This window comes from Sturnus vulgaris, chromosome Z, assembly GCF_052056855.1.
Source record: "Sturnus vulgaris isolate bStuVul1 chromosome Z, bStuVul1.hap1, whole genome shotgun sequence".
In the NCBI taxonomy this organism is placed as follows: Eukaryota; Metazoa; Chordata; class Aves; order Passeriformes; family Sturnidae; genus Sturnus; species Sturnus vulgaris.
The window spans coordinates 3,653,368-3,668,560 of record NC_142283.1 but is presented as its reverse complement, the minus strand read 5'-3'; the positions used below and the strand labels follow the sequence as shown (position 1 = coordinate 3,668,560).

The 15,193-nt window shown below is 50.0% G+C and overlaps 1 protein-coding gene across 1 annotated transcript in view; it reads right to left on the bottom strand.

Annotated features, from left to right (window-relative positions):
- Window positions 1-3,374: 3,374 nt before the first annotated feature.
- LOC148219572 (serine/threonine-protein kinase PAK 3-like) overlaps window positions 3,375-15,193 on the bottom strand; it is an 87,907-nt gene continuing 76,088 nt past the window's right edge. The window contains exons 4-15 of the mRNA XM_088156338.1: window positions 14,227-14,361; window positions 13,621-13,953; window positions 13,162-13,329; window positions 12,685-12,850; window positions 12,322-12,385; window positions 11,580-11,628; window positions 10,699-10,811; window positions 9,931-10,048; window positions 8,998-9,097; window positions 8,350-8,546; window positions 4,923-5,060; window positions 3,375-3,544 (exon numbers count right to left, since the gene is read on the bottom strand). Coding sequence (XP_088012464.1) covers window positions 3,452-3,544; window positions 4,923-5,060; window positions 8,350-8,546; window positions 8,998-9,097; window positions 9,931-10,048; window positions 10,699-10,811; window positions 11,580-11,628; window positions 12,322-12,385; window positions 12,685-12,850; window positions 13,162-13,329; window positions 13,621-13,953; window positions 14,227-14,361 — 1,674 coding nt within the window. The 3' untranslated portion in view covers window positions 3,375-3,451. The remainder of the gene's footprint in view (window positions 3,545-4,922; window positions 5,061-8,349; window positions 8,547-8,997; window positions 9,098-9,930; window positions 10,049-10,698; window positions 10,812-11,579; window positions 11,629-12,321; window positions 12,386-12,684; window positions 12,851-13,161; window positions 13,330-13,620; window positions 13,954-14,226; window positions 14,362-15,193) is intronic.

Below are 15,193 nucleotides of genomic sequence, written 5' to 3'. Positions count from 1 at the left end.
ACTTGGAACCATCTTCCTGCTGAGCTGAGGACAAGAAGCGACCGGAACAGCCCGGGCACTCCGGCTTCCCTGCAAGGCACCCGACAGCCTTGAAGCTCCAAAGGGAGCCCAGGTCGGAGCTCGTACTGTCCGGAGCGAGCCCGGAGGAGCCCCCCCATCCCGCAGCCCTCCCCAGGCCCAGCTCCTGGCGCAGCCGGGGCCGCTCCCCCTGCGCTGTCGCGGCTCCTCCCGCGGGCGGGGCTGAGGCGGCCCCGCTGCGGCCCCGCTGCGCTCCGAGCTCCGAGCTGCGCTCCGGGCCGGGGCTGGGCCGGGCCGGGAACGGACGGACATGCCGGGAGAGGGGAGAGAGGCCTGGGACAGAGGGGAGATCCTGGAAGAGGGAGGAGTGATCGGGAGAGGGGAAGATGCCGGGAGACGAAGAGAAGCACTGGCTACAGGCCGGGAAAGGAGGGAGCCTGGGACAAGGGGTAGCTCGGGACGGGAGAAACCCGAGAGAGGGGGGAGAGCCCGGGAGACGGGGGAGAACCTGGGAACGGGGAGAGATGCCGAGAGAGCTGGGAGCCGGGTAGAGCGGAGAGAGTCCGGGAAAGGCCTGGGAGAGCAGAGGCCAGCGGCGGGAGGCCGGGAGCGGGGGCTGGTGCAGGCCGAGCGGGAACGGGGGAGCCCGGGAGCAGGGAGTCGTGCAGCCGGGCCGGGAATGGGCGCGGGTCAGCGCCTTTGGGAGAGCGCGGCTGCGGGGGCGGCCCCGGAGCCGGAGACACGTGGAAAGCGACTGCTCGGCAGCCCCGGCGGCCGTGAGAGCACAGCCCTGCCCGGGGAGGCAGCGCCCTGGGCACCGCTCGGGTTCCCAACGAGGCGATGGCACCGCTCGGGTTCGCCGCCGTATCCGCGGCAGCTCAGAGCGTCGGTCCCTCCTCGGGCCCAAGGCTCACCTGCGCCAGGTGCGCCACAGCATCGCCTCTGGCTGGAGAACCCACAAGGAGCAGTGCCGGGCAGGGACTGCAGATCCCCATCGGTGGCAAGGAAAACAGAGCAAGGAATCTTCCACGGGAGAATACATGGGATCGGAGTGAGGAGTCACTGTGGAATGTGTTAGGATGTCCTCACATGAATATTACTGCTCTTGGCTTGGAACGTGGAAAAGAAGTGCAGAGACATAAATTAGAAGCTGGTTGCAATGACCTGTTATCTGCATAAAATGCTACACAACAGCTGGAAAGCTTTCTGGATGACTAATTACCACTTGCCAGGTAATCTGGACTTGATAGGGGCAGCTTAGTTATTGCTCCAAAATGACTCGGGAGCCACGATGAAGAAAATTCTGAAGCAAGGTGCACAGACTCACATTTTAAAGCGGTTACTGTGGGTTTGATCAATGGAATCTGCTTTTATGCCATGATTCTCCTGAAGGTTTGTATTGTGGATTCTTTTTCATGCAGGCATACATGCAAAATATGGGGATCTAAGGTAAAGTCCTTTTCTAAGGGATATTGGAAGAGACTGGCCTTGGTTAAGCAATATGTCAGTGAGAGACAGTGAAGCCATTATTACTGAGAGGAAGAACAGCCCTGCAGCAGAGGTGTGAGCCCTGGCAGATATTCACTAGAACCACCTTAGGCAGAAACAGTTAGAAGGTAGAGTGAAGGGATTAATCACTGGTGCAGTATTCTATGGACTTTGAGATCACTACACTATTCCAAATGGTCTCCCTTCAGTCAGAAGAGGCTTCCATCTCTTCCAAGAATTGCCTACTCATACTCTTCTACTCCCTTCCAAATCAGTTCACCCTCAATCACAAACCTCGGGCACATTCCCATATTCCCTCTGTCCCAGCAGCTCAGAGCTGCATTGCACAGTGCTTGCTGTGCTGCAGAGAGCACAAAGCAGGCTGGCCTGGTGCCCCTGAATATTTCTGCAAAGCACTCTGCATTTCACACCTTTGCTGTGGCTCCGTGCACAAGGCCAGGATTGCAGGCGCTTCCTCGCAGGGCTGTGTGAGGCACTGTCTCCTGCAGCTGTGACCTGACAAGCTGTCCCTGCCTCCCGCTGGCCTCGGTTCCCCTGGCACAAGTGCCGTGCCTGAAGGACGCTGCCCTGTGCTGGAGCCTGCGGAGCAGCCCGGCTCCCTGCCCCTGTGCCCAGAGTGCTGCACACACTGCTGACCTTGCCCAGGAGTTACAGGGCAGCCGGCCCAAGAGGGGCAATGCTCAGCCAGGGCACCAGCCCTGGGCTGCTCTTTGCCTTTCTCTCCTGCTGGCCACGCTCCAGGGGGCCAATGCCACCAGTCTGTGCTGTGCCCAGCACGGCTGCGCTTCCCCTGGGGCCCAGCCAGCTGCCAGCTTGGCTCTGAGAGCAGAGGATTCGCCCGGTGCCAGGAGGAGGCACCCAGGGCCGGGCTGCTGCCTCTTGCAGCTCCAAGGGCCTCCTTCCAGCCTGCCTCTGCCCAGGCTCAGGCTGCTCCGGGCTCTGCCAGGGCTCTGCTGGGGCTCCACCCTGGGCAAGGCTGGGCTCACTCTCCCCTCACAGTTACTGACAGCTCTGCACCACATCCTGGAGACCTTTCAGAGCAGCCTCACTGATCTTTCTGCTTTCTCAGTTGAGCCAAACTCTCCTCCAGCCAAAGAGATTGCACTTAGGGATGCAAATCCAAGTGGCAGGAAAGCAAATGCTCTTGAGTCACAGCTGAAGGCTGTCACCGTTGAGATTTAAAAGATACGACACTCCATAGTTCACACAGCAACAGCCAATATTACCGAGTGCAGTTCCTCTTTAGAAGATGTTAAAAACCCTCCGTGGCTGGTCTCCTAATTGGCTGAATTTGGTTACCACCCAGCTCATTGGCCAGTAGCTCCCTGTGTCCATGCTTGCCAGGGATTGCTGGCATTGTTTGAATTTAAATGTCCCAGCTTTCAAATGCCTTCCTCCTGGGGATGTTGACCTCTTTTCCCTAATGGCATAGACTGGTGGAATTCTAATTAGGGTATCTATGACTGTGAAGCCTCCAGGCCAGATTTTAGCCATCATAGAAGGTCTGCATCTGCATAGGATGGCTTGGCTGCCCCCTCCTCCTTTGGTTTTGCCTGCAAATGCCATTGCCTTTCTGCCTCAAATAGAAGCACCGTGGCTGGGCAAAAACAAGCCAGTGGGCCATATTCCAAAGGCAGTGTGATCTGGAGAGGATAAACGAAGAAGAGCCTTCCCTACTCAGAAACCATGTCAAAGAAGCCATAAGTGTGACTTAGCAGCATTAAAAAACAGCTGGCAATCCAGAAGGAAATGTTGTCTTTTCTGAAAGACTCAGAAGGAGGGGAATCTTCCAAATGAGTTGCACTTTGAGAAACTTTATTTATTTATTAACCTATTCTGTAATCCGACTCTGTAATCATAATCTAAAATTCTACTCAGCAATCCTATTCAATGTTGGTTGCAAGGTATTGTTTCAATGTGATTTTTAAATTCTTGTCTCCTTCTTCTTCTTTCTCTTCATTGAAATGATGAGTGGTGCCAGGGTTGACACTGGCTTGGCTGATGTTACAAATGGATGCTGTCCACAGGGAAAAAAAAAACCAAAACAAACAATGAATCATGACTTTCAAGGCTCAATGCTTCACAGGCTCAGTCAGGATTGCTCTGGTTCACAGAAAGATGCAGAAAGAGAACCAACAGGGCCATCTGCACCTCAACCTTCATGTGCAGGACCTTGCCATCACAGACAAACCTGGCCCAGAATCCCACTTATCTCTTTATTCTGGTGTCTTCATCTTGCTGGGGACTTTGCCCTGCCAGGGCTCTGGAAATGGTGCTTTTCTGTCCTTGGGGTTTTTTCCTTTCAGGAAACTCCAAAGACTCACATGGGTGCCTCTCTTTGAAAGACAGGCATCACGCTAATTTCCACAGGGGGACACAGCAGTGTCTACCTTTCCACGCCCTGCCCCTCCTGTGCTGGATGGCACCTTCCTTCCTTCCTTGCCAGCAGGGACAGCCGAGTGGCACTGGGTCCTGCAGTTCCCTCTCTGCCACACAAGCTGGCAGTAACCCTGGGGCAGGTCCTGTCTGCTTGACCATGCCAGGCAGCAGATGGGGCTGGGACAAGTCCCTCTCAGCTATCCCTGTTTGCGTGGCAGAAACCTCTAAGAGTGGGGTGGGGGCACAAACCAGGGCCCCTCAGAGGCTCACAGTGAGCCTGCCACAGCCCCTCCTTCCCACAGCCAAATCTCTGAGTGCTCAGCCAGGACTGGCTTCCTCGGGTTCTTCTATCAACATTTCACTCCTCTGGATCCAGCATTGCTCTACTTCAATTCTTGTGCCATTAGATAAAACTGTCCACACCACCAAATTACAAAACAGGGCGACAGAAACCGTCAGAGAACAGACAGAGCACTTCTCCTCTGAGGACAGACAGGGAGACCTGGAGTGATTTAGCTTGGCGAAAAATAGCTCCCAGGGAGACTTTATTGACACTTGCCAGAACTTCAGTGGGGGCTTCTGAGGGAGTATGGGACACCTTTTTAATTATGTCCAGTTGCAGTAGCAAGTGGGCTAACATTTTTAACCAAACAGAGCATTGAGTCAGAGTAGCTCTAAGAAAGAACTTATTTACTAGGAGCACGGTGCAACAGTGGCACAAGTTGCCTTGAGAGCTGGTAGTTGCCCGTGCCTGGAACCATCCCAGATCAGGTGGGACAGGGCTCTGAGCAACCTGATCTCCTTCAAGATGTCCCTGCTCATTGCAGGCCACTTGGGCCAGATGACCTTTGCACCTCCCTACCAGCCCAGCCCAGTCTAGGATTCCTCACCATTTTCATTTGAAAAGCACAAGATTGGAGGTGAGGAGGAGGGGGCTGATCTGATGCCTTGGCCTCCAGTGGAGGAGGAGCCCATTCCACGGACACTCTTTCACCTGCAGCCCCTTTGCATTTTACCTGCAGGAGCTCCTTGGCAGACCAGCGCCGAGCCTCGTCTGTCTGCAGGCAGCAGCTCAGGAAGTCCCGCAGCAAAGGCGAGAAGAGGTTGGGCTGCCGCAGCTTTGGTCTCCCTCCTGTGGCTGTCGGGAGTTGAGGCTGGAGAAAAAGGAAACACGAGGCTCAGCCTGCTCCTTTCACATCTGTCACTGCTCTCCCAGATGCCATTGTTTAACCTGCACTCTGCACTGGCAGTTTCTGCCCTGGCAGAGAGGCTGAGATGACTTTGCTGTACCAACAAATCACCCAAACCCCAAAGCAGCCACAGCTTTTCCAACATGCAGGGGATCTCACCTTGGCAGCTGATCTCATTGACTGACCTAGGTAGTGAGAACTACATCAGCAAAAACATGTTTGCTTCTTTGAGGATTTGCACCAGCTTGACAGGCTATTTGGAAGAGGGACTTTGCTATATTAACTAACTCTTATTTCCAAGAATTATTACATGAAAGGCATCTCTGGAATGCTTGCTGGTCCCTTATGCAAAGCTGCCATAATCCAGAACTCATCAAGCTTTTTGTCCCGTTCTTGAAAAGAATGGTAATTGGAAGAAAAGAAAGGAAATCCATCAGGTATTCCTCAGGTAAGAAAACAAATATTTGGAATTTCATATTCAACACAGACACATAAAGATGCATGCACCAAGTATTGGGATGAAAATGCCTGTTTGGGCACACAAAGAGGAAACGCCTGCAGCTCTGTTTCTCAGCAGTCTGCAAGTTTCAGCTTCTTTATGTGGCAAAAGGAAACCTTTTCATGGGTGTGATGGGTTGACTTGGGAAGCACAAACTCAGAAGTTCTCTCTGAGGGAGCTTCCTCTGTGGGGGTTGGGACACCTTCAACAGCCCATGGGAGAAAGTTAGTTCGCTCCTTGAAAACACATTTCAAAGGAGGTAATCCGGAACTTGTTTTTTTGTCTTTCCTGTAGCTGAGCAGGTGACACCAACCCGAGCTTCCCCCCGCCCCCCATGCCGGGGGGAGGCTCGGGAGGCCGCTTGGGCCCCGTTTGCAAACGAGGGGAGCCGATGGCCGGGAGGAGGAGAGGCTCCTTGATGAGACCTTCACGGCTTCCTCCTCCACGGGCCCGCGGCTCTGAGGGGGGCCCGGCTCCTGCTGCTGGCTCGGAGCAGTTTCTGAAGGGCCAGGCCTGCCCAGCCCCCGCACGGCCTGGGGGAGGCAGCCGGGCCTGTCTGGGAGCAGGGGTGGCCATGGGCAGGGTGGGGCTGCAGCCCAGCCCCAGAAAGGCTGAGTGACACCTCAGCCACCCTCACCCAGCACGGCCTGGGCCTGGCCCAACTCTTGGAGTTGTGTGAAACTTTAACTCTTTACTGCTCAGATAAGATTTGCAAAACCTCCGGCCTTCCTTTGAATATGAAAGGGAATAAGAAGATTTCTGAAGTCAGTGAAGCAAGAGCTAAGGTTTTTTAGATAGAAGGAGAATGAGGAGATGCTGTCAAGATGGCTGAAAATCCTTTTGTAAGATTATAACGATGAACTGATGTACTGAATATTCCTATAAACCATGGAGAAAGACATGGGGGGATGGAGATGTTCCATTTGATAGATGATTTGACCAAAAAGTACCTGTGTTAAGAATCTTTTGCCTCGAGGAAAGAAGGGGATCTCGGTTTTCTGAGGATGAAGCATGAACAGAAAAAAAAGAAATGAAGAGAACCTTTGCTGTGGAACATTTCATTCTTAAAAGTAATACCTCCATGAAATAAACATGGCCCACATCTACAGCTTTGGGAAGGCTGTGGAGTTGGGAGGAGCGTCACGATTGCAGGTCAGGGCGGATGCAAATCGTGAAAATGAAACCACGAGAGGACTGTTTTCTTCCTTCTTGTGGAAAAATCCCTACAGCTTCAACAAGAGGAGGCTTCTCTCTCCGGAAGTGAACTGAAAAAGACTAAATTGGGAACTGACTGAAGTAGTTGTTGTTTGTTTGTTTTGTTGTTATGAAGGTTGGGAGAGGGAAGGAAGGAGTGGTCTGGGAAAAAAAATCTTATTCTGAATTTGTTTTTTTCCCCCCTTTGTTTGTGTAGTTAATGAATTTCTTTTTTTTTTTTTTTTTTTAATACTGTCTTAAATTTTAGGCCTGCCTTGCTTTTTTGCTCCTGGTTCTGTCTCACAACAGGAAAATGAGAATATTTAAATTGGCAAATCAAAACAAATCAAAACTAAGACAATGGGCAAATCAGAAGAAGGAGAAGTGCTATCCCTATGGTAACCCTCTGCTCATTTGGATACTCTAGTCAATGCATCAATGGTGTGCCATTGCAGAAAGTGCCAGGCAAGAATGGGAGGTTCTGGCAGGCTCTCCATGACACCAGCCCCTGGCCTGGTCTCCATAAAAATGTCCAGCACAATACTAACAGCTCGGTGCTGGTGGCACTGAAATAGATGGTGACCAAAGAGACTTTGTTATTATCCTCTTCAACCCAGAGGAAAACTTCCAAACCTAAAACAGCAAATGCACTCTCCTTGAGTAAAAATAATGATGGCAGCTTTCTTTCATTTTCCCACACCACCAGAGGTGACAAAAGGGGTTTTATCCTGTCCCCCTGCAGCTGAGCTCAGCCACTGGACATGATGGGGAGCTGATGTCCTCACTGTCATTAGAACTGTGCAGCCCAGGGATGGCCCTGCTCCTGCAGTAAAGGAACACAGCACCGGCATCAACCAAACAACCAAACACCTTGGATCCCAGCCACAGGCACCTGACTGCAGCTCATCAACTTGTTAAAGTACCAAGAAACAGCCAAGGGTTTGGTGTGCAATTCTAATTGCAGCCAGAGAAAAACACATCCTGAACTTAGCCAGGCCATCCAGAGACATGACAGAACAATGTACAGGTTTTTTGAAAGCCTGAAAGTTTCAAAGACACGCAGGATTTGGAAAATATGCTACAGTATGCAGGGAAATTGATGTGCTGTGTTTAAAAAAGGAAAAAGCAAGCAGAACTGCTTGGGCACTGCTTTGGTGGTTGTTTTTTATCTATTTTTCTTTTTCTTTTTTCTTAATTTTTCTATAAAATTGAACCTCAGAAGATTCGACCTCCATTTTGATGGGTATTTATCACATATCTAACCATTTCATGAAAAACTTGGTTTCCTTCAGGAACGGAGCTCCAACAGTGTTCAAAAAGCAAATGAGAAATGTCAGGCATGGCTGGAGGTAAAAATGGCACGTTGCTGAAATGGTTACCTGCCACTTCCCTTCTGAGACAACCAAAAGTACAGCAGATACTGATGAGCTGCAGGGATATTTTTAGAAAGGACCTTGATGGAAGTGGTGCCAGAAGATGGCAATGGGATTTTGTCCAGTGGCACACAGAACAGGGGACAGGTGAGAAAGACAGTGGGATCAGTAAGTATTTGCACCTTACCCAGACAGGAGTTGAGCTCTGGCAAGGAACTTCTCGTTCCACCATTTCAATTCCCACAATTCCAAAAGACCAAATATCCACTTTGGGGCCATATGGTTGACCTGTCTTGATTTCAGGTGCCATCCACCCAGAAGCGCTGGCCACTGAGTTCTGTCTACTCTGCTCAGGGGTGAGCTGAGCAAAGAGGCCAAAATCAGCTGTGGAGAAAACAACACACCATGAAAGCCAGCTCTAATTAGGAAACCAAGCCAAAGAATTCCCCACTCTCACTCTAAGAATGAGCTGTTGATGAATCTCCTGGAGAACTGGCCATGCTCAGTTTCCTGGGGGCTTTAGACAAGGAGTAGGGAATTGGCCACTTCCAAAAAAACCCAGGATTTTAAACGCTGCTCAGAACAGTGGCCTTTATTCCCCTGAAGGTTTACATTGTATCTCCCTCCCTCTGGAAGGGACACACACAGACCAATGCCACCCTTGACTGCTTGTGCTTCCCTATCATACCTCTGTGCATGTTGTAGCTGTGCCTTCAGCTCAAAGCAGGGGCCCCTGCACTCCCACCAGCACCATTTTTGGGGAGCTGGCAGTCACTCAAAGCAGCCCCACACCCCACATCCCTAGAACACTGCCCCTGACCAAGAATATACTGACCCAGCTTGACAGAGCCATCAGCTCTGAAAAGGATATTGCAGCTCTTCACATTTTGATGGATGATGCCGTTAAGGTGAAGAAAATCCAGTCCTTGAAGGCACTGGGAAGGAAAACAGAAACAGGAGGGCAAACATTAGTGACGTGAGTTCATCACACAAGAAAGGAAACAACTCTAAATTATTCCCCTTCCAGGGGAATTGGGACTAATGGCAGACCACAGTGCCAGTGAGAGGAAGAGCTTGCTGCTCCAACACCAGCAGAGCAGGACCTTTCTAAGGAAAGGCATGTCAGCTTTTGGAAGAGCAGCAGCAACTGCTGTTGTAGACTGTGCCCTGCAAACCAGCCAGAATGACTGCTGCTGCAGTGGATGTGCTCTCCATGCAGGGGACAAACAAGAGTTTGCCAGGAAAGGAAACTTCCCTCCCTTTGGTGTGAAGTGGGTTACTTGGGGTGGCAAGCTGCATGACAAAGGTTTATTGTTGGCCTCAGCACAAATTTGGAAGCATCACATCAGTCACATTTCAGAAGCAAACAGCATTTTGGGTGCACTACTATCCTTTTTGAGACCTGTGAGAAATGAGTCTCTCTTTTTTCTTTGCTATTCATTTCAAATCCTGCCATCAGCACCTTACTTTTACAGACAAGGAATGCAGCGCAGACAGGCTCGAGGTAAACATTTAGAGAGGCAGGGTGGAGAACAGCAAATACAAATACAAGAGACATAGAATACAACAGCAGGAGATCAGAGTACAGGAATAGAGTACAGTGATTTCTGGGGCACTGGCACACAGTTCACTTAAGATGCTTTTACTTCCCCATAGCATACCAGCAACACAGAAACAAAGCTTGGCACATGAAATCTCTGCAGTTCTGAGCCCCAGTTTCCCAAACAATCCTGCCCAAGCCCTTGGAAGCACAGGTGGGATCCCTGACCTCCCGACTGACAGCTGCCATCTCATGTTCAAACAGGTACATCTTGCTGATGACATCTCTCAGAGTGCCTCCATCCATGTATTCCATCACCAGCCAGAATTGCTTATCCACAAGGTAGCTGAAAGAAGGAAACAAGGCTGTGGATATGAACGTGCATGGCTGTGTTGCTGTTTGGAAAAGACAAGCGTCATTGTTGTTCCCAGGTCTCATTGTGATGAGGACACAATGAAAGGAATAGACATTCCCTCTAGGCTGTGCAGTGTTTCCAATCTGTGCAGACTCAAGGAGAAAGGTACCGGTGTAAAAAATAGATGTGTTAGATGGCCAGCAAGTGAAAAGTGCAGTTTAGTAACAGATAAAAAACCTGTCACACTGAGTTTCTGGATAAAAATCACCTAGTATCCCTGGCATGCACAGCAATGGAAAAGAGGGGACACAATCCAAGGGAAATCTGAGTTATTTTATGCACATGTAAGAAGACACTTGGAAAAAATCAAGCCCCAAAACGACAGGGTGGCAGTGAACTTAGAGGCTATTGATTTAGTAAGATGCGGTTGATTCAGGGTTTTGAACAATTTTCAAGCTACACGTGCCAGGGAAGACTCATGCAGACAAGATGCCCTCTCTTCCCATCCATTGATAATGAGCAGAACAATAATAATGTACTAATAATTAACATCTCAATTTTCTGCCAGTGACCAAAGTGGCTTTTTACCTTGCATGTTTGCAGTATGTAAACAGTCATGGGACAAAAGCACAACAACTCACCTGTCTAAATAGTTGACCAGGTTGGGATTCCTATTCTTCTTCATGACCATGAGTTCCTTGACCTTTAGTTCCTTCTTCCTCAGTCCGTGGAGATTTATTTTTTTTATGGCCACCTAAAATGACATTGAAAATCAGTAACTTCAGAAGCTGGTGGCACGAAACCACAGCACACATAGAGTGAGTGATTTTGCAATGACACAGCTGAGCTGAGCCAAAGTGCCTTGTGATTAGTCATTGGAGTAATTAGGAACTGACATTCCAACAGCCCATTTCTCTGCTCCCTTGGGGGCCAGTTACAGGACACATGGCCATTGCTGTTTTGCCTTGTCCACTTGATAACAAAGATGTCTTTACTGTCACCCACAAAGCTCTGCCCACACTCTCTGCTGCTCTGTCTGGGATTCAGAAGTCATCTGTGCCTTGGTACTCTCTGGATACATCCTGGGCTCTAAGCAGGGCTTGGGGCTTTTAGGGACTCCTTGCACATCTCTCTCAATGTGCAGTTCCCAAGTGCAGCACTGCAGGGGGCTAAGGAGCTACCAGGAACATTCAGATGCATTTGCTGGCAGCCAGAAATGAGAATACAGCTCTGAAGCTGTAGCCCCAAAGAGCAGGGAGATGCTCTAAGGCACCACCTTTGTTTTAGCAATTGAGAGCGAGTGAGCGCGTCCTTCTCTGAAAGGAACCGCTGCCCTCCTCGCCTTCCTTCTGGCAGCTGAGAAGGACAAAGACTGTCCCAAAGGCAATTTCCAGGCTGGCACCAGTCTGTGCTTCTTGTGCCTTTGCTACACAGCTCTACCCAAAGCTCCAGCCAGAGCTCACACCAGAGGGGAAAGCCCTCAAGAGCTGCAGCAGAGTCTGCAGGGGCTGTTGACATTTACCTCTTCTCCTGTGGCCTTGTTGAGTGCCCTACAAACCTCTCCAAAAGTCCTAGAAACAAAACAAAGCAAAGAAAGGAGAAGCCATTTAGAATTTGGAGTGAAAGCAAGGCCAGACAGGAGATCTGTCCTGTCAGTGCCTAAAACCTGCAGGATGCAGGAGAGGTTTGCCAGAAGGCAGCTCTTGCATTTCCCTCTCCAGTGCATGAGCACTGGGTCTGTTCCTGGAGTGTTGGGTTTTACTGCCTCAGCTCAAAAGAGAGATTATTCTTTCATGTCAAGTTTCAGTTTCTAAACGGTGCGGTTCTTATGCTGACCACAGAGTATTTCCTTCAGCAAACTCTTGGAAAGGAATGATCCTGAGAACTGTTTTCTCACAGCTTTCATAGGGGGTAGGTTGCTCTTTCAGGCAAGCAAGATCCTTCTCCTTTCATTAGTGTGGCTCTAGGATTTGGAGGTATTCAGAAATACTAAGGAAATTAGCACAGAGCTGTCCCACACTTGAGAGACAAGGAGATCTTCCAGGTCCTGTTCCTTGTTGCTGGCAAGACCTTGCCAGCATGGAGATGTCTTTGGCATTGCCTTCTGACCACGTTCACAAAGTCTGACCAGTAATGAGAGATGGGACAATCTAACTCCAGTGTCTGAATATGTTTGCAGCTTGCTTGACTTCACACTTGATAGACATTCTACCAGCAAATCACCTGGCCCATGTTTATGTAAAAGTAACTGTGGTTGGACTCACCCGCTGCCAATATTTTCCAGTTCAGTGTATTTTGTCACAGGATTTTCCATCGTCAGTGTTTTCCCTGAGGGAAACAAAATGCAAGATGCTCACTTGAAAGCAGAGATCCCAACTTCCAGAAGATCAAAAAGGCAGCCCCACTGTCTGGGTCTCTGAACCCTTTGTGCTTGGCTGGGTAACAAAAACAACAACCAGACAGACAGCTCTGCAGCACAGATGGCCAGCACAGAGAGCGATTTTTCCACATCAGTTCCTATAAGGATTCCTAAATGTCCCTGTGACACCAGGCTCAGGAGGAATATTTGGTACAGCTATGCTGACACATGCCCACAACGCACTGTCCCTCAAATACACAGGACGTACTCAGTAGCTGCAGGTACTTCTCCTCAGTCTCCTGTCGCTGAGCAGCAGCTGTGTCAGTGCTGGAGATGAACAGTCTGCCCAGGCTCCACTTCTCAGGCTGGGGAACAAAGGCTCCTTTAGACAACGCTGCTGCTGCAGCAGGTTCAGTCACAGAGCCTGTGTAGATCTGAGACAAGTAATGAGTTTGTGTCAGAACAGTGGCTGGCAGAGATTACTTCGAGATCCCTTTTCAAACGCAAGCCCTCAGGAAGATGTTTTCAGCCACATGCATGGCTCTTAAAATGGATTATTTGCATGTCCACTTCTCCAACTGGATGGGTCAAAACCAAAGGCTGGTTTTACTCGAGTACACGGCCAGATTCATGTTCCATTTTCATGTTTTCTGAAGGATAACTGCCACAATGATCATTCCACTTCCTCCCTATGGATTCCTTTCCCCCTCCAAGGGCTGCAGACACACTTCTTCAAATGTTCTACCTCCTTCCACTGAGATCTCTTTTCCTCCACCATCTTTGGGACGTGCCCAACCTGCAGCATCTCCGGCTGGGACAGCTCCTGTGCCTCACACCGACCACGGGGCTTTTTGTTTCCAGTCCTTTGCTGGAAGTCTTTGCAGGCTGGCAGGTGAGATGTCAACACTTCCACCTCAAGTTAAACAGAACAAAGCAGTCAGAGACTACAGCTTGTCCCTGTCAGCCAAGAGTCATCAACTGTGAGGAAAGGGAGAGAACAGGGCTACAGACAGCTTGTTTCAATCCTCCATCTGGGTCACCATGTCCCACTGTAAAAATACCTCAAGAACAAGGAACACAGTAACCCTACAGCAGGATTGCACCCAGAGGCATCACCCCATCCCCTGCTACTCTACAGTGGAAAGGCAAGAAGGGCAGAAACCACCTGTTTGGTGACTGCACTGGCTATTGCTGTTTCACTCACTTGATTTTGTACAGCCTGACGAAGAGGATTATGTTTCTCTTTGATAACTTTTATTTCTTCCTCCAGCCACTTCTCCTTTGCCTTCATGCTAGCTTCAGTTTTCTGCAGCTCTGCGTACATCTGATCCTTGAGGTTCCGTAAAAAACAAGAGAAATATTTCTTGAATGGAGGGTCTGCCACTCTTGCACTCTCTGGATTTTGTTGATCGCCTCTCTGCTGATGGAGATTCATCTCCTCCTGGATGCTTCTCTTGTCCTCCTTGTTCCTCCTCTTCACTGCCATGGTGGCAATCTGAGCTTCAGGCAGCTCTCCTTGTGGCTCTATCTTGATGTTCTGTACACACAAATGCAGAGCAAATCACAGGGAGCTGCCACCAGGCTCAGCTTTTTCCTCTTTCAGCCTCAAAATCAAATTCATTCCGCCACTTCTTTCTGTTTTCATACCCACCTCTGCTTCCATTGTAACCCTCCCATCCCTGATCTCTGCAGATTACAAGGCTCTGTGCTTCCAGTGCCTGTGGCACTCCTGGCCTCCTCAGTCCCAAGAGCTCTGTTTTATGTCCCTGTTCCTGCCCTTCACTCTGTCACCTGCTTGAGCCAGACTTACCTGGACATTCTCCTCTAGCTCTTCCACCTGCTCCCTGAGCTGCTCTTCCTGCTCTCGGGCTGGGCACAGCTCTCCCTGAGTCTGCCATGGCACCTCTGATAAAGCAATCTGCTCATGCTCTTGCTCCAGAAGGGCCTGCACAGAAAGCAAGAGGAGATGGGTTTCAACTTCCCATACAACATTTGTGGGCCAAGTCTCTGAGACTGACGGGCTCACACGTTCCCAAAGCACTGTGCTGCTGCTCCCCTGGCTCATTCTCTGCCCATGGGGAGGCACAGATTCCAAAGTGACTCTGGCAGTACAGTCAGGGTCCATCTGGGACTGAAGCTCCAACAGCCTCTCAGGCAGCTGACAGGGAAGGTGTGGCATTTCTCAAGGCTCTGCTGAGGGCCTCCCTCCACTTCTGCTCTGTCCCCTTTGTCTTTCCATGGTGACTGACACCCAGCCCCGTCCCACAGTTCCATCCTGGCTCTGCAGGTGGTTTCCAGTGTGGGCTCACTCCTTGTGACAGACACTTCTGGAGTTCATGTTCTCTTCAGGCCTGCACCACCATTCCTGCCTTTCTGACATCTACTCTCTTGTTAGAAATCCTGCTCAATCAGGAGAGAAGAACGCATGCACAGATCCTCTGATGGAGGTCAGAGAGCTTCCACAGCCACCTCAGTATATGGAGGAGGATCAAGGTGTTTATTCTTCCTCTCTTGTCAACTGAGAATTCAGACCAGTAGTAAAGGAGACCCTCATAAGGCCCCATCAACAAATGAACTTAGACACCCTTAGGGATGTCATTGAAGAAAATCATGTGTCATGTAATGCATGTATGACCAGAGTCGCCAAACACTCCCAAAAACATGGAAATATTCCATGTCACTAGGACAGGGAGAATTTAAAGAATAAACTGGGGGATTGCAGGGCAGAAGAGGCTGGAGAAGGAAAACATCACTGAGGAGAAAAAAACAACCATTTC